This window comes from Brachyistius frenatus, unplaced genomic scaffold (genome assembly GCF_029030835.1).
Source record: "Brachyistius frenatus isolate BFR_SWC_R1_liver_20210118 unplaced genomic scaffold, ASM2903083v1 Contig_120, whole genome shotgun sequence".
Taxonomy (NCBI): Eukaryota; Metazoa; Chordata; class Actinopteri; family Embiotocidae; genus Brachyistius; species Brachyistius frenatus.
Window position 1 is genome coordinate 972,099 of NW_027210719.1, and position 21,306 is coordinate 993,404.

The 21,306-nt window shown below is 41.4% G+C and overlaps 3 protein-coding genes across 11 annotated transcripts in view; 2 read left to right on the top strand and 1 right to left on the bottom strand.

Moving 5' to 3' along the window:
- Positions 1-6,009, top strand: part of col4a2 (collagen, type IV, alpha 2) — a 54,596-nt gene extending 48,587 nt beyond the window's left edge. For all 3 annotated transcript variants that reach the window (XM_069713693.1, XM_069713695.1, XM_069713694.1), the window contains 14 exons: positions 284-347; positions 461-535; positions 631-738; positions 856-963; positions 1,044-1,115; positions 1,684-1,809; positions 1,965-2,081; positions 2,235-2,396; positions 3,104-3,202; positions 3,306-3,452; positions 3,540-3,656; positions 4,014-4,205; positions 4,824-5,110; positions 5,261-6,009. In XM_069713693.1, coding sequence (XP_069569794.1) covers positions 284-347; positions 461-535; positions 631-738; positions 856-963; positions 1,044-1,115; positions 1,684-1,809; positions 1,965-2,081; positions 2,235-2,396; positions 3,104-3,202; positions 3,306-3,452; positions 3,540-3,656; positions 4,014-4,205; positions 4,824-5,110; positions 5,261-5,515 — 1,929 coding nt within the window. In that variant the 3' untranslated portion in view covers positions 5,516-6,009. The remainder of the gene's footprint in view (positions 1-283; positions 348-460; positions 536-630; positions 739-855; positions 964-1,043; positions 1,116-1,683; positions 1,810-1,964; positions 2,082-2,234; positions 2,397-3,103; positions 3,203-3,305; positions 3,453-3,539; positions 3,657-4,013; positions 4,206-4,823; positions 5,111-5,260) is intronic.
- A 1,068-nt stretch (positions 6,010-7,077) lies between these two features.
- Positions 7,078-11,477, bottom strand: rab20 (RAB20, member RAS oncogene family). The gene is made up of 2 exons (XM_069713698.1): positions 11,143-11,477; positions 7,078-7,891 (listed from the first exon to the last, which is right to left on the bottom strand). Exons 1-2 carry the CDS (start codon positions 11,330-11,332, stop codon positions 7,290-7,292), a joined length of 792 nt encoding a protein of 263 aa, XP_069569799.1. The 5' UTR covers positions 11,333-11,477; the 3' UTR covers positions 7,078-7,289.
- Positions 11,478-13,207: 1,730 nt separating this feature from the next.
- naxd (NAD(P)HX dehydratase) lies at positions 13,208-20,463 on the top strand. 7 transcript variants are annotated; one of them, XM_069713618.1, is made up of 12 exons: positions 14,057-14,389; positions 14,531-14,717; positions 14,805-15,248; positions 15,453-15,603; positions 15,699-15,744; positions 15,840-15,928; positions 16,941-17,049; positions 17,530-17,580; positions 17,757-17,861; positions 18,471-18,591; positions 18,712-18,835; positions 19,856-20,463. In XM_069713618.1, the coding sequence occupies exons 1-12, from the start codon at positions 14,204-14,206 to the stop codon at positions 20,004-20,006; spliced, it is 1,764 nt and encodes a 587-aa protein (XP_069569719.1). In that variant the 5' UTR covers positions 14,057-14,203; the 3' UTR covers positions 20,007-20,463. The 7 variants fall into 7 exon arrangements, with proteins under 7 accessions (XP_069569725.1, XP_069569724.1, XP_069569719.1 ...); XM_069713617.1 differs by having other exon boundaries at positions 14,057-14,717; XM_069713624.1 differs by lacking the exons at positions 14,057-14,389; positions 14,531-14,717; positions 14,805-15,248 and adding an exon at positions 13,208-13,370.
- The last annotated feature ends 843 nt before the right edge of the window (positions 20,464-21,306 follow it).

Below are 21,306 nucleotides of genomic sequence, written 5' to 3' on the forward strand. Positions count from 1 at the left end.
AAATAAGTTGTTGTTAAAGTGAGGGTCTTATAAACATACTGTTGGGTTGCAATGTGGAAAATAGGGATCCAATGACTAAAGTTAAAGTCATGATATCTCAACCTCTTCAATTTGAACATTTCTGTCCTGTTTGTCCTTTATTACTCCAATTATTCTAATTATATTATATCTATTTTGTTGTAGTTTTTTAGCTACACTGTTCCATAAATTTCTTTCATCACAAGACCTTACGACTGAAGTGATGTAGTCAGATATGTTTTTAAATGCCTGTGTTAATTTTCAGGGAATTAAAGGAAGTCCCGGAGCCTATGGTGCATCAGGTGATGAAGGAAGGAAGGGACCTAAAGGTACAGCCTCAGATTTTAACTTCAGACAGAACGGGATCTACAGTAGATACAAATTATACAGTAACTGTAATGAAAATATTTTATGTCTTGGTGACTTTTGCAAAATATTACAGGTGAGAAAGGCCTTATTATAGACATACCAGGATCTACTGGGTTGAGAGGAGAGGATGGAATTCCAGGAGACCCAGGTACAAACTGTGGCTCATTGTTTCTTCTCTGGTTTTGATCTGCACCCGTTAACAAGTATTTGGTCGATATGAAAGATTTGATGTCCCTCTTACAGGTCAGGAAGGATTAAGTGGACCGACAGGTGACAGGGGTGTTCCTGGTTTTGATGGTATCAAAGGTAAAAAGGGCACGTCAGGTTTTCCAGGAATAGCAGGATACCCAGGTAAAAGACTACCATTAATTTCCTTTATCACACGCTGTCCAGTTACAGTTTGTCATTTTAATGACATACATTATAGCAGATTTATATTGCATTTACATGTATTTATTTAATTTGTAGGCTCAGACGGGCAAAAGGGCACTCCTGGTAACCAAGGCCAAAAGGGCTTTCCTGGAACTCCTGGAAAAGAAGGACACCCAGGCTCTCCTGGCTTCCCAGGAAACAAGGGTAATAATTTCTCTTTCTTTTTGAATTTACATGCTTGTTTTCTACAATATTCCTCACTCTGAGCTATAAATTGTGTGCAGGTTACCCTGGCTTGAAGGGTCTTTATGGACTATATGGATTGAAAGGACAAAAGGGGCTCACAGGAACACCAGGTACTCAACCAGACTCATTATTTTTCTTTGCACAGCCTCAATATAACATTAATATTTCAAGTTAAAAAACTTTCATATAGATTAATGCTTATATTTTCCAAGTCAGCTGTTTACGTTGAATGATGGGGTCCAACATGAGCACACAGCTTTTACCAAAGTTCTGTTTAGTTTATATGAGAGATATCTTGTTTTTCTATGTGCTCTTCTCACTGGTTTTAGGTAGGCGGGGCTAAGTTAGAAAATGTGACATCACATAGTTCTGTGCACCAGATAGGAAATTTGAATTTCGATTCAATGACACTTGTGGTGTTTGTTTAACTCTGTTGTGTTAAACTCTTAAGAAATCATTTCTAAATGTGTGTTCTTTGGTGTTTGTTTTTTTACTTTCATTGTTGCTTAAGTAATTATGAATATTTCATTTTTAGATTTGCCACTGGACATGTTTTCTGGGACTTTACACCTGCGAGTTATTTCAGACAAATTAGACATGGAAATCATGTCTCTGTGTTGATGTAAAATGATGTAAAATCCTCAGTAAACACGTGTTTCATGGTTGTGTTTGCACCAGGTCTGGACAACTTTGGACCAGCTGGGGAGTCGGGACCTACAGGACAGAAAGGAGAGAGCGGTGACCCCAACAATCAGCCAGGTTTTCCAGGCACAGCGGGTTTGAAGGGCTTTCAAGGACCCCTAGGTTAGCCACTAGCATTATGCATTAATTGGGGCCCCAGTTAAGAAAGAGTTCATCCTCCTGCTGGGGTCTTAATAAAATACTGCAACGCATACTGTTTGTTGTTATGAGATTTAACTTCTTAAAGCTTGAAACAATCCAATGTTTCATTTGTTCAGGTGACCATGGTCAACCGGGACTGCCGGGACTCCGAGGCCCGGAAGGACCAGACGGGACCCCAGACAAACCAGGACCAGGCGGAGAGCCCGGCTTTGGAGGGCCTGCAGGGTACCGAGGTAAAAAGGATTAATTGAAAAGAAATGAAGCAGTAATATTCAATATACTATATTTCTTTATAGTCTTTAACCTCCTTCCAGACATTGGTGCACTAGGAGGCCTTTTTGCTCCATTTAAATATATTTATCAACCATAAATCATTTGATTCTCAGGTTTTCCTGGAGCCCAAGGGACTCCTGGTGTGGATGCTCCACCAGGAGAAAAGGGTGTTCCAGGATCAGATGGGTTTCCTGGATTTCCTGGTGCGAAAGGATTCAAAGGAGATTATGGTCCAACTGGATACAGGGGGCCCAATGGTGTTTCTGGAAAGAAAGGTACAGATTAGATATTTAAATTTTTTTAAAGGCACTCCTGATACAGTAGCTTGATTTCAAATTACCACTGAACCAAAAGTGAAGTGTTTGCAATAATAACTCTGAAGGTGAGTCCAGTGATGTGTTTGGTGATGGATGCCAACAGTCTAAATGTTCTTATGATAGTTTGTCAAGAATGTATCAGTTATTGCTGCTTACATTTTAACATTGGAAATGTACCATTTACTGACATTTATGGTCAAATAACTTTTATTTACATATTAAAGTACATTCACTGCAAGGAAAACCATGAGCTAGAGTTAAAAACGGTACATTAAAGGGCAAAGAAGACACACACAATACCGTATGTTGCTGTTTCTCTATTAAAAGGCCAGAATCCAAAAACATGCACCTCAGGTCAGGTTACCTGGCGCCGCGCTAGTGGCAGCCTGTTGCAGCAGCTCCCCCCTGAGAGCCCCCCTGCTGTAGCGAAGAAATTTCCCCTCAGGGATTAATAAAGTGAAATAAAAAAAAAGAAAAAAGAAATATTGAAATCCTGTGATATTGTGAACTAATGGTTTTGATTTGCACTTCTTCAGATTTCTGCCATTTTAAAGTATCAATAAATGCGTTACTGGTAACTAATAGTTATGTCAATTCGCATAAAATCTTGTTAACACATGATATGATCATATGGTCACGTTCTTGATATGTTCTTTTTTTTACAGGAGTGAAAGGAGGGCAAGGATTGATGGGAGTTCCTGGCACAATTGGTGTAAAGGGAGAAAGAGGACCAGCTGGTCCCAAAGGAGGCACCGGACTCACAGGTACCTTATGTGCTCATAATAAATTGACTGCGCGCAAGTTACCATATCGTAAGTGCTTTTGTGGTTTTTTTCTTCGTTGTTAAATTAACCATCCTTGCTGCAGGTGTTCCTGGACCCCCCGGCAAACAGGGTCTTCCTCCAATTCCCACCAGGGTTCCAGGAGAGAGGGGTCCCTCTGGACCACAGGGTATCCAAGGACCAAAAGGAGGTAAAGGAGAAACAGGACCCCAGGGCCCCCCTGGGAATTCAGGTTAGTTACACAAGTAAAACATTTGCTGTTGAAAAGACACCTCCAAAAACTGTACAGCTCACTAACACATGTGCATTTATTGTACAGGGTTCATGGGACCCATCGGGCAGAAAGGCATGCCTGGGATTAGTGGTACACCGGGAATGCCTGGTTTCCGTGGAGAGCTTGGACAAGTGGGCCACCCTGGTCTGCAAGGCATGGAAGGTGCGTCTGGGAAGTTTAGGATTAGGTTGATTAGCCTGGATTAAAATATTTACATGAGGTGGAGATTAACGTAGAAAACCAGTTACAAAGAAGATTTTGATTGTTTGTTTGTTTTTTGTTCAAGTTGATTTAGTGACTTAAACCACTAAAACTGGACAGGAAATTATTGTCAGATTTGGACTAGAGAGATTTATTTATATGATGTAATGCTATGTGCGAGGGTTTGAGGGCAGTTGTGAGAATATGAGGCAACATGTATGTCATTCTCAAAGTTCCATCTATGTACACTACTGAGTGTATTACATAATTGATAATTAGGTCACTGGACAGTTGAGTGAACTCCTCATTCCTCAATAGGTCACCGTGGCAACCCTGGTATCCAGGGGTTACCTGGTATGCCTGGCCGCAGTGTCAGCGTGGGCTACTTGCTGGTGAAACACAGTCAGTCGGAACAGACACCCATGTGTCCTGTGGGTATGTCCAAACTGTGGGACGGCTACAGCCTGCTGTACCTCGAGGGCCAGGAAAAGGCCCACAACCAGGATCTCGGTGAGTCTCTGAACTTCTTCTATAGTATGTTTGGGCACTCAGTAACTTCCACTTCAAAAGTCTCTGTCAGGTGCAAATAGGATTTAATTGCTAATCCACTGTACGGGATGATTAAATGACTTTTTGGACACATTTCGGATGATATGCATACTGTATTACTTTTTGGACGACATGTAAAGTATGACTTTTTTTCATATTTTGGACAACTTTTTTTTTTTCATATTTCGGACGACATTTTGGATGACATGCATACTGTATTACTTTTTGGACGACATGCTATAGTATCATTTTTTTTCACATTTCTGTCAGAATACTTCGTATGACTTTTTTTTCATATATTTGACAACATGCTATAGTATAAATTTTTTTCATATTTTGAATGACATGCTTTTGAATGACTTATTTTTCATCTTTTTAAGTATTCCCCGACCCGCTGGTTCCGACATAACACTGCTTGCAGTTTTAATTCTTTGATTATATTTTTGTAAATATTTATCCGTTTGGTCATTTATTCACTCTGTAAACACACAGTGAATTGAGTTTGTAAAAGAAATGTGACATATCAATAAAAGCATGCCTGTTTTTCAGACTATAATATGTTTATTTGTTCCCGCCCAGGTTTGGCTGGCTCCTGCCTCCCACGCTTCAGCATCATGCCCTTCCTGTACTGCAACCCCGGAGACATTTGTTACTACGCCAGCAGAAATGATAAGTCCTACTGGTTGTCAACCACCGCTCCTCTTCCCATGATGCCTGTAGAAGAAGGAGAGATCAAACCGTATATCAGCCGCTGCTCAGTATGTGAAGCTCCATCAGTCGCCATCGCAGTTCACAGTCAGGACATCACCATCCCTCAGTGTCCTGCGGGCTGGAGAAGCCTGTGGATTGGCTACTCGTTCCTCATGGTGAGTCTAGTTTCATATGAGCGTTTTAAGAAGTTATAATCCCGAAGGTGCTGAATGCAAGACTTTAACAGTGATTATATTTGTATAAGTATAAATGTCTTTGACTTTCCGCCTGCCTCATTGAATCCCCTTTCACCTCTGACCTTGCAGCACACGGCAGCAGGAAATGAAGGCGGCGGTCAGTCCTTGTCGTCGCCTGGCTCCTGCCTGGAGGATTTCCGCACAGCGCCGTTCATTGAGTGTAACGGGGCCAAGGGCACATGCCACTACTTTGCTAACAAGCACAGCTTCTGGCTAACCTCCGTAGAGCAGTCGTTCCACACCGAGCCAGCGGCAGAGACGCTCAAAGCAGGGCAGCTCCTGTCACGCATCAGCCGCTGCCAGGTCTGCATGAAGAACTTGTGAAAGACTCGACAGCAGCGTTGACAGCGAGAAGTTGTTGCACGGACAGCGGTGTAGTGTCGTCTAGCTATGGGGGATTTAAAAATCCTCACATCAATGTCAACGGGTAGCCACAGAGCTCAGATATGCAACGACTACGCGATGCCGTGAGCTTTGAGTTACACTCCAGATGCCCCCGTAATGAAACCAACAGCATTCTGGGAAAACAATCCTTTTTTTGTTACATGTGGTTTGGTGCTTCCTTTTTAACTTATTACCTCAGCTACGATGACACATTGGTAACTATCAGAGACCGAATACTACAGCTGAACCAAAGATGCACTGCTTCCGTTTAACAAGGTGTTTTTTTTTTTTTTTTTTAGGGTTTACAGCCCGCCATAAAGCCACTAACACTGCTTCTCGCACAGCTGTGGGTTGATAGTATTGACAGTATTATTCCGCTTTGACTCTGTTGCTATGAGAAAGCCTATTTTTTATATAAATTACAGCAAAACGTTTACTTTTTGTAATCATTTGTCAACTACTGCAAGGTCATCTATTCCTATTTTCAATATACCATATGTTCACACAATGCACTGATTCTGTTTTTAACCATCTGAATGAACTTGACTTCCTCCCTCAGTTTTAAAATATATATATATACACACACATATATATCTTATCTAATGCTATCCACATCACGTGCCTTTTCCTTTAAAAATCGACTAATTATTGAGCTGCCAACACGACAGAATGTAAACACTTTGGATCAGAGGTCTGACTGGAGCCAATCTTTTCTCTGGTCATTGATCTCGGTTAGATTAGACCCTTTCACACAACTTGGAAAGTAGGTCAAATGTTCTCCTTCACCTAGAAACACTTGTTTGGAAATAAACAGATTGACCAGGAAAATACTGCCAGCATCTGTTTTTTAATTGTTCTATAAGTCATCGTAATGGTAATTTTCATAACACTAATGTGTCATCGGATTGTAAAGATTAAATGTTGTTTGTTATACTTCTGTGTCATTTTACACTGACAGGCTTCTTAAAGTGACAGCGGAAAAACTGCAAAATAAAAATATTTATTGTGACAATGCTTACAAATTCAACAGGGATTTTACACTTAACAAAAAGATCCAAAAGTGCCAATGACATAAAGATCAGAATCAACAATAGTAACAACATTAAAGTTAGGTGTGATTCATGAAACCTTAAAATTAAATTTATAGAAAGCACAGTGCAACGTGCCACCCGAAAATTAGTGCTCTTAGAAGTTGTGAAATTATCCAAGCAAAACACAAAACATTCACAAATACCAGTGATTGACTTTTAAAGTGTCGTTCGTCCTCAGACGCATCTTTGGGATTTTAAATGCGGCTTTAGTCGTTAGAAAGGTTTCAAAGTACAAACTGACGCTGCAACACGTTTATTTCCCTTCCTAAAGGGAAATCTTGAAATGTCTCCAGACAACAGGAACTCGATTTGGTTTTCCTGACCATCTTCACAGCATCGAGTGTGTGTGTGTGTGTGTGTGTGTGTGTGTGTGTGTGTGTGTGTGTGTGTGTGTGTGTGTGTGTGTGTGTGTGTGTGTGTGTGTGTGTGTGTGTGTGTGTGTGTGTGTGTGTGTGTGTGTGTGTGTGTCTTTTCAGTGGAGGTTATTAATGCTGAAGGGTCTCAGTCAAGACAAAAAACAGTAGTACCATCACAGTATGAATTTGGTGCTCAGAACAACCTGCTGATTGTCCTTTGTTTAAAAAGAGTTTGCTGGTGGAAGCCTCTTTGCCTCCGTTCGGCCCCTAGCAGCAGGTGGATCTGGCCCTCTTGCTGCCGACCCCCCTGTAGTCCTCCAGATCCACTGTGGGAGACCCCTGGTTCTCCTGCCTCTTCCTCAGGATGGAAGGCAGCACCAGATCGAACAGCGTCTCAAACAGACCGTCCACGTTGTGTCCGGTCTTGGCACTGGTCTCGAAGCACATCTTCTCCGCTGGGAGGCTGCTCTTCTCGTCCAGGCCCTTGTAGCGCAGTACTCTCCCGTAAAGAGCGGCGGCGTCCTCGCGCGTCACCTGCTTGTGCAGCATCAAGCCAGAGAAGGACGCAGGGGAGGCCGGGGGAGTCGGCCAAGCAGACAGCACCTGTGGTTCAGTCCTGTCCTCCTCGCACTCGGTCTGGCTGTCGGGCGGTCTGTCTAAGTCCGGGGACTGTTGGGCTTTGGGGTCGGTGAGATCCGCCTTGTTGCCCACGATGGCGTAGATGCAGTCGAGGTTGGCGGTATCAGTCAAGGACAGGAAGCGCTCCTCCAGCTCAGCCAGGCTCTGCCAGTTGGTGACGTCGTAAGTGAGAATGACAGCGGCTGCACTTCGACAGTACATGGAGCCCAAACCGTGGAACTGTTCCCGGCCTGAGGAGACAGAAGGAGGTCAACGGTGTTTAAAAAAAAAAAAAAAAAAAAAGAAGAAAACTCAACTTGAACCCAACAAGGACACAGACAGCCATTCTGTATGAGCAGCACTGCGGAACGAAACAGCAGGGAGAGTTTTGTTTAAGACAGTCAGCAGTTTGAAAACAGAAACCACCTTTGTTCTTGAAATATGCAGTATTTTCCAAAGGCCACATTGTGTGTGAATGCATCGCCACCGGGGTCGTGTCCTGCTAATATCCTCAACCGTCAGTTAATTAGTTGCACCTATCTACTGTAATGGAGTCTTAACACAAGAGTCCAGCCATGAATCTTAACTTCATGACGGGTATAATGTTCAGCTTTTTGTTTAAACTGTTTCAGAGGTGTCAATTCAACGGATTTTGGAAAAAAGATTGAACTCCTCTCAGTGTAATACAAATTACAACCTCAAAAATGGCCATGAAGTTGAGTAAATACCTTTCTAAAACTTCTCAGTATTCACTGACATTTATAGCCTTCGGGAGGATTTACTGCAGGGCTGCTGCCTTTTTACTGAGCTGCACCACAAACTGTGTACATGTATCCAGGGCTTTATTTTCAACAAATCAGATGCTGTTTACTTTCTCAAATAACTGAATTTGTTTTGCTTTATTCGACCATCGGCCCAAAATCCAAAGCTGCTGAGTTGAGCATCAGATGCGACAAAGAAAAGCAGCTGATCTCCACTATGCTTCCAGTATAACCAACCAAATGCTTAAATTATCAAAGCAGATGGCATTATATATATATATATTTTTATTTTTATTTTATTTTTTTTACTAATGAATTAATTCATCGATCACAAATTAAATGTGCCTGCTTACATGCTGTCAGCTCAAGAAGAAGCCCTAAAAAGCCCTCCTTGTCCTTCTGGAAAATACTGTTGCATATAGGTTTGGAAAAAAAACATGGAGAGTCAAGTCTTCCTGTCATAACCTAATCATGTGACTTTTAAGAGGAACCGGGTAAGCAGCACAAAACCGTTCACAAGACTTTGATACTACACTATAACTGAAAGGGGCGTCATCAGTGGGGGGAAAAAAACAAAACAGCAGACCGTTTTCGATGTGCTGCGCCAAAAACCTGAACGACTTCACGACAACCTTCATAACCGCCGCTCTTCCACAGCTTTATATGGTCCATGCTGATAAATGTGCAACAATGGCCTCGATATGACTCAGTGCTGATCTGGCATTTCTTCACCACAGTGGACAAAAGTAAACCAACGCAACAGGGACCTGAAACAGAGGTCATGGAGTTAGGGAACAGACAGGAAGTAGCTTTCTGGTGGCGCGGCCAGCTTTTCCTTATCTCTGTGGTTCACCAGCTCTGCTTTTGTTTGCCCAAAAGGGTTTTACCGTAATTCATGTTTACACAATACAGGAATGCAGAGCAGTGCTGAGCTCATTCAACCGTGCTAACTAGATGAGTAATTATTCCTGTCAAGACCAGCAGATATAGCCAAAACAGTTACTTGAGGAAAAAAACAAATTATTTTTTTTTTAGCTCATCATGGCTGTTGTATTCCATATTACTGTAAAAAAATTAAAAACGGGTTGTCTGTCTAACAAATCTAACTTTCAAAACTTTTCTATTTCGTACCGCTGAAATGTGATTGGTCAGAGCAACACGGTGCCTAAATAAAATGACAATTTAAACTTCGGCTTACTGAACATCTAACTGAACACGCGCCGACAGTTTCCTCCTCCCTGTTGAAATAAGAATCGTAACTTCACGTACTGTAACACGTTCAGAGTTCAGAGACTGACCTGCATGTAACTGTACCAATAACGATCTCATGTGGTGACGCAGTCAAGTCAATAATCATCGTTTTAATTGGTTAAAAAAAAAAACTAAAAACAGTCTTTTCCACTTGTGCTAATTATGTGCAGATTTACAGAAAGGTGACTTTCTCTTCAGTTTCAGATCGTCCTTATTTCAGCGGCTGTTGGTCAAATAGGTGAGCACGTTGAAGATAACGCGGCAAGAGACGATTAGGTTCAACAGCTAACAAAAAATAATCTGGAAAAACATTTTATGATGATAAATGTATGTAGGTCAAACTGACTTCTCCAATAGAACGTTATTTTAAGAAATGAATGTCTTAGAGATAAACTCAAGTCGAAACTGTCCACGTCACTCTTAATCTTTAGAAGTGGATATTGAATCCGAGACCTCTACGTCAGCAGGCATCGACAAAAAAATAAGACAGGGTCAAGTATGTGTGAACTTCTCTGTAGTAGTACACAGATGACAGCGAGTTTCATTTGGTCACATTGGTCCAAAATTGAGCAATGTTGCAGAAGATGGGGCAAACTGTCATTTCATAACGTGTTGAGAAAGTAGAAGACGAGGTGAACTGAATCATATTTGTATTTCTATCAAACGTGATAAATCGTGATCACAAATTACCAAAATCAAAAAGGATAGTAGTCTGACCAGTTGTCAGAAACCACATGAAGTTACAATGATATGAAACTAAAAAAGTAAGTCAATGTCAGTTTTAAATAACTGGAACTGGTTTATTTTCAGCCACTGACAAGAATTTTATTAATTTCCATACAGTCTCTGCCTACATTTGTTAGTTTATTAAAATATACATGACAAAAATTAATGTTGATGTTTAATGTATTGCTTTATAACAATAAAGCAATATATTAAATACATGATATCAATACATGATAAAACGTTATCATGCCGTCAACAAGTCAACTACGAACTAACTGCACGGCAAGAAAACGTAATTTAACCAAACTACCCAAACTCAGAGCCGACCTGACTCCCTATCGCCCCCTAATGTAGGAAATTGTATTACAAGGCAGGACCAAAATCTTACATATAAAATACATTTAAAGTAGGATTTGTTTGGTATCAAATGAGTTAGGAAAGGCTCGTATATTCCTCAGTGTGTTGGATTTTTAGGTTGTTTTGACTCTATTTGACCTAAAAAAAAAAAAAAAAAAAAAAAAAAAAAAAAAAAAAAAAAGATATAATTGAGCAAAGCTTATGATGACATGCGATGATAAATGTTGTATTTCTTTTTTTTTTGAAGGTGAACCCTGCAGGGGAAAGTTCTCGGAATATGTCCTGCTTGTACAGACCGAGCGGTCACATGTCTGATCGCCTCAGGCGGTGGAGTCACACGTTTATCAGGTAAACACCGCACGATACGAGTCTAACATAAACAGTGGAAAAACACGAGAGGTTATTACCGGCCGTGTCCCATATCGAGATGTTGTGAGGTCCCCACTGTTTGAGGAAAAACGCCCCTCCGACGGTGCTGACGGTGTCTTTGAATTTCCTTTCCATGTACCTGTGGAGCAGCGACGTCTTGCCGACGTTCATGTCGCCGAGGATAACTATCTTGACGTCGGGCTTCTTCATCTTCGACACGTCGGGCATGACGCTGGATCTGATCCCGGTGACCGGGGAGCTTTAGGTTCTCCTCGTCGTGTCGACACGCAGTTCAGCTCGCAGAGATCATCCGAAGCTGGTTTCCAGCAGCTTCGATGAACGTCATTTTATGAACCAAAGTTCATTTGTGACGACATGACCACTACAAAAAAAAACAACAACAAAAAAACCCGCAATCAGAGTCTGAACTTCAAAAAGTAACGAAGGTGAAACAGGAAGTAGGTGAGGAAGGAAACGTGTCGAGAGAGGATGGGTTTTTTTTACCCTCAGTAACGCCTTTCAGGCTTCTTCTGCTCACAGGCGCCGCCTCCGACGGGCTCCGTTGTCAGTTTATGATGTTTTAACGGCAATAAACTCCACTTTTATGGATAAGTTTAAAATGTTTTAAGGTTTTAGGATGTTGTGATGATGATAATAATAATAATAATAATACGAACACGTATTCAAACGCAAAACCACAAATGTCCAAGAACTCTCAAAGAGAAGAAACGTGGGCAAGAAAAAAAAAAGAAAGTTTTAAAAGTATTTAAAAATAAACGCTATTCCGACAGATGAATAAAAGTTTGATATAAGGTTAGAGAGGACTTTAAAAATCCAGCAAAAATCTTGTTTGCACGTCGACACGCATTATGTGAATATGTTATTTACTTAAAATGATAAGATCTTGTGAGGCAGTATTTTCATTATTAAAAAGGATTGTGTAAACACAAGGGAAACATTTTACCTTACACACTTAAATAGATGACCTACCATAGATCAGAAAATCTGTCCAATTTAATCTTTGCGAAACTGTGCTGATGGCAAATTTGATCTAAAATCTTAAAGTTCACAACCCTTTCTAAATGATTAGGTTTTGTCTTTTTTTTTTTTTTTTTTTTGTCTGTTGTTTCATGCTTGGCAGCTATTTGCCCAGTTTAGGTAAAGTCAAATGTGAGTCTGATTTGTTTTTGCCTGCAAGACAAAACTCAGAGCCTCAATTATAGAAATATCATGTTGGGCTGATGATAGTTTTCAAACACACACGAAACACAATTACTTGATTGGCAACAATTTAAAAAAAAAAAACCTCTAATGAAATAATGTTGTATTATATAGACCGGGATCTGTAACTATTAATTCAGCACTTTGGAATTAAATATTTAAAATGTATATATGATTTTGTGTAAAAAAAAAAAGTATGCTTGTGTTTTCTCTTTGCTGTGACACATGGGTGCAAAGTGCTACTTGAAATGTGATCCAAAAAGTTTCCTTTAAAAAGTTTAATAGTGCCGTGTTTCCTCTGAGGAAAAGAAACATAGTGATCAACGAGTCATGTTTGTGATTTAAAAAAATAATACCTGCATCTTCAAATACTGTGAATTAGCACAGGCCTGCCAATGCATGTTCGTATGTCAACACACACTATATAGGTGTGTCACGTTGCCATTAATATACAGTCTGGATATATTTATATGCAGGTCAGCCTGACTCCTAATTCGTGCATGTCTATGGGGAAAGGGATTTTTTTTTCTCCCCCAATTAAAATAACTATTACTTGCAGAATTTTCAACAGATTTTTCATTTGTTTTGATTTTTGCAAATGCCCAATACTGTATTTATCAATGATACAAGATACCATAAGTAAAAAGGCTTCACAGTTCTGTTTTTAATCACACTTATAGTAAAATATGTTTCTCATAAGTTGCACAAACTCTCTAGGATGGATGTCATGAACATAAAAACGCAGATTGGAACTGTAATTGTACTTAATACAAATATTTTTTTTGTTGACAAGCCTGCAAAAAGTACTGGACACAAGAGCTTTACTACCATCTAGTGGCCAGCAGCTTTAATGTACTTCCGGTTTGCCTAGTCAGCTGTTGGTCGCTTCTTGACTGTGGTACAATTGCAGCCTACTTGGATATAGGAGTGTCCGACGAGCCGTAAAAGCATCACAAGCTCGTGTCTTCCTGTACCACTTGCATTGGGTCAGGACGCCTCATGTTCAGGATCACTTGTGAACAGTTGAAACGCGGTTCCAGTTTAGGTAAGAAAGACTGTGTACGACCCGGCGGGGGGGGGGCTCCTCCAGGTCCGGGGGGGGGGGGGGGCCCTCCAGTCCGGGGGTGTGGGGAGGCTCTCTGTGTCGGCGGCTGCAGGTCGATAAACAAATGACAACATGCCGCAACAGATGCAGACGCTCGCCTTTGCCTCGGTCACAGTTGCACTGTCGGTTGTCGCCACGTCGGTCTGTTTGAACGAGAAAGGTAAAGTGGAGGAAGTATCGTGACGTTTTCATATTTATTATCGGTAGCTTGGTCACGTTAGCTGCGCCACTGAAAGGTGGTCCCGTGCGGGCTCGTACGGAGCGGTCGACAGCTCGGCTGAAACCCCGGGGGCTTTAGGACCCCGCGGACACGAGCGATACGGGGGCGGGGGGCGGGGGAGGGGGAGGGCCGGGCGGAGAAAGGTGAAGTTAACCTCAGAGGACTGATCAGAGGTCAGTTTGAGAATTCCCTCCAGGAAGCCGAAGGTTGTAGAAACGGTTCAGGAAGCTGATCCTCAGTCAGTTTATCTTAAAAGTACTGAGCTACGCATTTTGGTAACGACGTTGAAAGGGTAAACATAGATGGCTAGGCTTTCGCTAGCGTACGAAGAGTTGACCCGTGCACGCCATTGTAATGATACTGAACTTTAAGACTCGACCCGCCGCCGGGCCCCTCCGGTCCGTTTGTGGGTGTTGACGTTGTTCGGGAGAGCGTCGCTGCGCGAGCGGAGATCCAGGGCAGACGTCCATCATAATCCGCAGTGTCAACACGTCTCCATTCAAGTCCTCGTGGTGGAGGTTAACGCTGTGCACCGGCCTGTTTTGGATCGGCGATGCAAGCGAACACAACGCGGGGCTTCCTGTGGTCGGACGTAGAGACGAGGACCCTGTTGAACATCTGGGGGGAGCAGGACATCCAGGCGGCGCTGGATGGAAACTTCCGAAACAGCTTCGTGTACCGCGACGTCTCCCGCAGGCTGGGGGCGATGGGCTTTGAGAGGACGCCGGAACAATGCAGGGTGCGGATCAAAAGCCTCAAGAGACAGTACCTGTTAGCGAAGGAAGGGAATCTCCGGAACAACGGGCAGTATCACAAGATCTGTAAGTTTTATGACGCCATGGAGATGATTCTGAGCAACCGGCCGGTTCTTGACCCCCAGGAGTTCATAGACAGCGGGGCGGGAGGAGAGGAGGCCGTGGACGGCCTGGAGGAGGATGGAGAGGACGTTCAGGACGCATACTCGGAGAGCACCGGGGAGTGTCCTTATCCTGCAGAGACTGAAGTCAAGCTGGAGTACCCAACTGTTCCCATCCCTATTCCGGTTAAAGTCACAGTGGGCAATAATAGTAAGCGCACCGTCCTTACCCGCATGTATTTTGCTTCTCTGTGTTATTGTAATGCTTTTATAATGTCTCCCTCCTTCTGCCCTTCAGGTACCTCAACCAGACCGCACAACAGCAGCCAGTCGGCCTGTTCTCTGCCGGCCAGGACGCCCAAGCGGCCCAGGAAGCGACGTGCCAACTTCCCCATGGAGAAACTAATGGAGCAGTTCCTGGAGCAGAGCGCCCAAGCCGAGGACAACTTCTACCGGATGGAGGAGCAGCGCTTGCAAGCAGAAGACCGCCGCAGAGAGGCTGAGCACGCCAGGGAGCTGCACATGCTGCAGATGCTCGGCCAGATGTTCTCCAGCATCTCCTCCGCCGCCGGCTCCGCGGCCGCTCCCTCCAAGACGGGTCCTCCGGCCCGCGCCCCCGTCACCTCCAGTGCCTCCCCGTCGTATACACGTGGCCAGTCCAGTCATCTCAGACGCCCTTCATCCCAGACAGACTGTTACAGCCAACAGAGTCCCCTGTTGAACACAGATCCTCAGGCATTAGGTATCAGTTCCGGTGTCATGTGTTTGGCCCCGAGGTGGAATGTGTGACGAGAGAAGTAAAGGCGGATCGGCCGTAATGTGAAGGCTCAGTGGTGGATTATTTAACTTCATATTACATTGTGCTGACGTATCTGTAAGATAACTGGAAAAATGGCTGAATGCGAACTCGAAAGTGGTAAAACTCTCCCTTCGTTTATTTCCTCAGTGTTTGAACGCTACTACAGTTTGGGGTCGGCGTCGCACAAAGGCATGGATGACGACATCGTCTCACTAGTGAAGAGCATAGTCCCTGCACTGTCGTCCAAAAAGCACAAGGGACAAAACGGACGTATCGGGATCATTGGAGGATGCCAAGAGTATGTCACTATAAACGTCATTGAGAGAATAATTATTGAATATGTTTGTGCATTGAACATTCTCCCTCATTTCTTTCCATCTCCAATCCCTGAAGCTACACTGGAGCTCCGTACTTTGCAGCCATCTCTGCACTGAAAGTGGTAAGCGGTGATTCCGATCATCAGTTCCTCTCATTTAGAATTGATCTTTTTGGTTCTGCTTCGGTTCGGTGACGGTGTCTTTTTCTCATCCCCAGGGGGCTGACTTGTCTCACGTGTTCTGCACCAAAGACGCCGCGACTGTTATCAAGTCTTACAGCCCCGAACTCATAGTTCATCCAGTTCTGTAAGTACGGATGGACCAATAATTATCGTAATGTCATTTTGACTATTATGGGGGTTGTTTTAAACATTAAAATGCATTCCAACTGTGTATAACACTCATTAGGCATTACAAGTAGAATTATAATACTGTATAAGGTCACGCTTTACAACTGCATGTAATCTTTAGTCTTCTCATCATGATTTCATAATCAGAGCAGATCTTTGGTTATGGCTTGCCATAATGTCTATGAGGCATGTTATTTGTTGTATCTAAGATGTTAAACCTGGCTGTTGATAGATGGGAAGCTTCGTCTTTGCATGGCCGTCATGCTCTCTAAAGGTTTTGAACGTGGGTTCTGGTGTCAGATTTAACAAATAGCCTGCACTACAAATCAATATGATTGTTGAGTCACGTTGCTGTTGTTCACTTTACTTCACTTTAAGTGGACAGAAACGTACCAAGAAGGTGTTGCAGCGAGCCATAAGTACACGGTTCATTTATTATGTTCACAGAAAGTAAAACGATGATCAGAAGACCTCGTAAATTAGAGTGATGATGATCAAGGAAGCATTCGCAATACCAGGATCCTGAAACATAATCTCTGTTCAACAGATATACGTTCACAGTTCAACAGTATTGCAAACAAAACCCTCCAAAATACCACTATAACCTCCATTAGGTGAGGATGTATTATACAACTGTTGCATCAGTTTGATCTATTCATACTTATTCTTCTGAGAAGCAGATTGTCAAAATTGACTATTTTAAGAATAGAGGATTGCAAATACCATACATGCCATCATATTTCTGGCACAAATGCAAAATGGTATAAATGGGACATAAAACCAATATAAGCTACAGAGACACTTCTCTCCATTCAACTCCTGGTCTTCACTTTGTGTGTATTTTTGTGTCGGCTGCATGGTTCCATGCAAAACAGATTTATAACAAGGCAAGCAAGGCTGAAAGAAACAATTCATTATACATAGAAACATCTAACTTACACTGTGTGTCTTTATTTGTGTGCATCAAGGGACAGTCCTAATGCAGTGGAAGAAATAGAAAAGTGGCTCCCAAGACTGCATGGCCTTGTGGTGGGACCAGGTCTTGGGAGAGAAGACTTGTTACTGAAAACAGCCAAGGCACGTGGGATATATTCACTCTCCCTTGTACTCATGAGAGTCTCTTAGACCAGCTACGTGTGGATAACCACAGAAGTGTTACTAGTCAGATCTTTTACAGTTGTTAGACAGAATACACTGATGGATTTAAGCTTCATGTGTTTGTGGCTCCTTGTGACTGATGGCTGAAAAATTTGCTTTTATTTCCCCAAAAAACAGTTTTGTAGATTGTTAACGGATAATGTTATAGAAAATAGAGCAAGAATTACAGACTTAAACTTTGTCTGAAAGAAATAATTGGTAAATTGTATTTTACATCTATCTGTAATCATTGAGTAATGAAACAGTCACATCTGTACGTAAAAGTTCTATTTCAGTGCAGCCTAAAGAGAACATTACAGCGAGCTGGGGAAACAAACATCACTTTATTATATATGTTTCTGTGATGGGTGTTTTAATTTGACATTCTGTTTTGATAATGCTGTACTTTCTCTCCTTTAGGAGGTGATAGAGAAGTCTAAAGCAAGAGACATCCCGGTAGTCATTGATGCAGTAAGTCTGGATAACATCAAATTCCAGCTGTTGAACAGATGGGTTATTATTTCCAAAGTCATACAAAGCGTGTGTGTGTGTGTGTGTGTGTGTGTGTGTGTGTGTGTGTGTGTGTGTGTGTGTGTGTGTGTGTGTGTGTGTGTGTGTGTGTGTGTGTGTGTGTGATTTTTCAACAGGACGGATTATGGCTAGTTACACAGCAACCATCTGTTATTCAAGGATACCAGAAGGGTATCCTCACACCTAACTTCATGGAGTTCACCCGACTATACGAGGCACTGGTGGGTCTCTTGGCAGAGTTCGGTCAGTCAACAAGTGCTATGTGAACAATAATGTAAACAATCATTTTAATTGTCCACATATGTATATGTTATTTCAGTGAAAATATAAATACAATAATCCCATATTCATTTTCATATACTTAAATAGGCATTGTATGACTGAAGTAAAATGGAAAAGCTGTTTGGAATTTGATTTGCATAGTCATACCTCACTGTACAGTTATAATTATGCAGTTACTATTATTAAAGTTTTAATTAAAATTTGAAAAATAAAAAGCAATTTAAACTTTTCCATTCATGAAAGCAATATTTCCATCACAGTAATAATTAAAATGTAATTATCTAACAGACTCAAATTAAAATGGCATATAACATTTATTTTTTTAAAGCCTTAACCTGCTCTTCACTGGACAATATTCAGATGCAATATGCAGAACAGCGTGCAGCATATTACATGTGCACGGATTCTGTGTGATAATGTACTGTGTGTGTGTGTGTGTGTGTGTGTGTGTGTGTGTGTGTGTGTGTGTGTGTGTGTGTGTGTGTGTGTGTGTGTGTGTGTGTGTGTGTGTGTGCATTTTCATCTTGTCTGTGTGTTGGATGTTTCAGCACCATGAGCCCATGGACAGCAGTGATTATCAGCGCTGCGTCATGCAGCTCAGTGTCGCTATGGGCAACCTGACTCTGGTGCTAAAGGGAGAACAGGATCTCATCACAGACGGCAGTAAAGGTTTATATCAAACACATCTTTATAACGCATGCTTACACCCACTGGTGTAAATCCCTCCACGGATGTTAAGTCTGAGACGCTTCTTTTTTGTGACCTCATGCCGTGTCCCGTTGTTTCCAGTGTACTCGTGCAGTTTAGAGGGCAGCGGGAGAAGATGTGGCGGACAAGGTGATCTCCTGTCTGGATCTGTGGGAGTGCTGGCACACTGGGCCCACACTGCCTCCGCAGCTGGAATACTCAAAAGGTGACACTACCGGCTGTTCCTGCTTTGTGTTTGTAAAGACAGAGCTTCTGCAGGCTTCAACAGATAACGTTGAATCCATTTTGATACCAGATTTAATTCCTATTTAAATATTTTTCATGGTCATACAGTCCAAACTGTGAAGGAAAATTAGTTGGAGGATTGTGGACATGAATTTGTTATATATCACAATCATTTCTAGTAACTGTAATATCGAGTGGCTGTATAAATATTAAATGTGACCTGGACCCAGAGAAGCAGCAGAAAATTTATGGATTCATTAACCCATACAAAATAATGAATTAGTTAATTAAGGTCATGTAGGTTTTTTACTATAATCAAGATCATTAAGATGATGAGCTTCCTAGATACTGTAGTTTGCAGTGGAAACACTGTTTGCAACCGAGGGACAAGATTCAAGACTTCTAAATGAAGTTTAAAACTTTTAATACTTTCTTTACATCCTTTTTCTTTTTTGGCTTAATTCAATGCTTTTCATGACTTCTCAAGACCACCAGATAGCCGATATGTAGCATTTTAAAAGGGCCAGACCAGTGTTTTAATATGTTTAAGCACATTACTTACAAAATTCAGAAACTTTAAATATTGCAAGTCATTTTCCAAAACCCTCCAGTTAGTGTTAAGATTGTTTTTATATGTTTACTCACCCATTGGCCTCCATTCCCCCCACCGTGGTACAGAAATCACATTGCAGGGGCATAAAAATCCTTGGATTTAGATGATCCATTCTGGTGGATATTTAGTCACCTTTTTAATGTTTTAATGTGTAAGCTGAAATGATTAGTCAGTTATTTGATCAGTTAACATGGAATTAATCATCATTTATCAAACAGAAATGTTGATAGTATATTCTGGTCCTCGAATGAGAGGATTTCCTGCTTATGTTGTCTGCTGTGATGCATGAAAAAACACCAGTGCGGTTTTTATAAGTTTCATATAGCACAAGGAAATGTGATTAGTATATGTGTGTTTTCTAAAACCCCTAATTTGTTCCTCCCTCAGTGTGAATCCATCTATTGTCGCAGCGTTCGGCGCCTGTTCCCTCACCAGACAGTGCAACAGTCAAGCCTTCCAGCGACATGGCAGGTCCACCACCACCACAGACATGATCCAGGAGATCGGCTCAGCCTTCAAAAAGCTGTTTGAAAGCTGAAAATGGTCAACAATCAACCTTGTTGTATAAAACTATACTGTATGTGCTTAAAGGGAGCAGTGTATAGGATTTAGTGGCATCCAGCAGTGAGGTTGCAGAGCTTCTAACAGAATCTAAGGCCTGCTCCCCAAGTAGATATGAATGGCTCATAGCTCATTCTAAAGTTTAAAAAAAAAATGCATAAATTCTGAGTTTAAGTTGATTATACTATAAAATGATTATATTTTATTCCATTTGTACCTATCGATCTCACTGAATCCTACACACTGAAACTTTAAATTTTCATTTTTAACCCGTCTTTTTGGTGGGCTGGAGAAATATGTTCTCATCAAGCAATTTTGAGTGTGGAGGTGAATTCTTCACAGCCCACCAAAGAGATCCACATTTTACGATGAATGGGGTCACATTTAACCAGAAACCTGTTTGAATTTTGAAATAAAAAAAATAAAAAAAATAACTGGTTTTGTGTGAGTTTCTTTTTATGCAAGTTCCAGAAAGAAATCCACACTAAGTCATGGTGACACACTTTTGTTGCCAGTGTGGCGATGCAGCATATAAACCCACAAGCCCGCTTTTTGCAGTAGATGAGAGCTGACAGTTCGTGCAGAACATCAGGGATGCTGGTGTTGGCTGAGTAACACGCACACTGGGGGTTTCTGCTATTTTAAGGTCATCTACCGGCGCCCTCTCGTTTTATTGTTTCTCCTGGAAAACTCCGTAATTTGCATTGCCCTCAAACTTTATTATCATAAAGTCAAACCACAAATAAATATAAGGTGTATGCCGAGATGGAAGCATGGCATCAGTGTTGTCTGGCGTTACCTAAAGTGCTTCATTGTCTATGAAACACTACAAACGCACATACAAATGTAAATGAGAAAAGCTTTGTTAGTATTTCGGGTTGTATTAAGATACAGAACATGTGAGCGCAGAGAGTCGGGAAGGAACATGGAGTGTAAATAAAGGGATGGAAGCAACCAGATGTAAAAGCCTGACACTAGAAGCACAACAACCCCTAAACCCCCCGGAAAAAAACAACAACAACTCCCATATCTTGAAAACAAAACATTGGCAGGTATAATAACGGTGTGATAATATAATATACGTATATTATAAACTTTATTATCTATAAATTATAATTTATAGATATAAAATAATTATATATTATAAATTATATAAATAAATGTATTTATTTATAAATAATATATATATTATATTATAAAATATAATAGATAATTAAATGTAATTATCTATTATATTTTATTAAATATAATAAAAATGTATATTAAATGGAATATAT

Bases quoted from the DNA above. Each gene is read 5' to 3' on its own strand.
- rab20 (XM_069713698.1), bottom strand. From the start codon at position 11,332: ATGCCCGACGTGTCGAAGATGAAGAAGCCCGACGTCAAGATAGTTATC. The intron at 7,892-11,142 runs GTAATAACCTCT...CTGTCTCCTCAG, and splicing joins CTCGATATGGGACACGGCCG to GCCGGGAACAGTTCCACGGT.
- naxd (XM_069713617.1), top strand. From the start codon at position 14,204: ATGCAAGCGAACACAACGCGGGGCTTCCTGTGGTCGGACGTAGAGACG. The intron at 18,592-18,711 runs GTTTATATCAAA...CGTTGTTTCCAG, and splicing joins CATCACAGACGGCAGTAAAG to TGTACTCGTGCAGTTTAGAG. The intron at 18,836-19,855 runs GTGACACTACCG...TTCCTCCCTCAG, and splicing joins GCAGCTGGAATACTCAAAAG to TGTGAATCCATCTATTGTCG.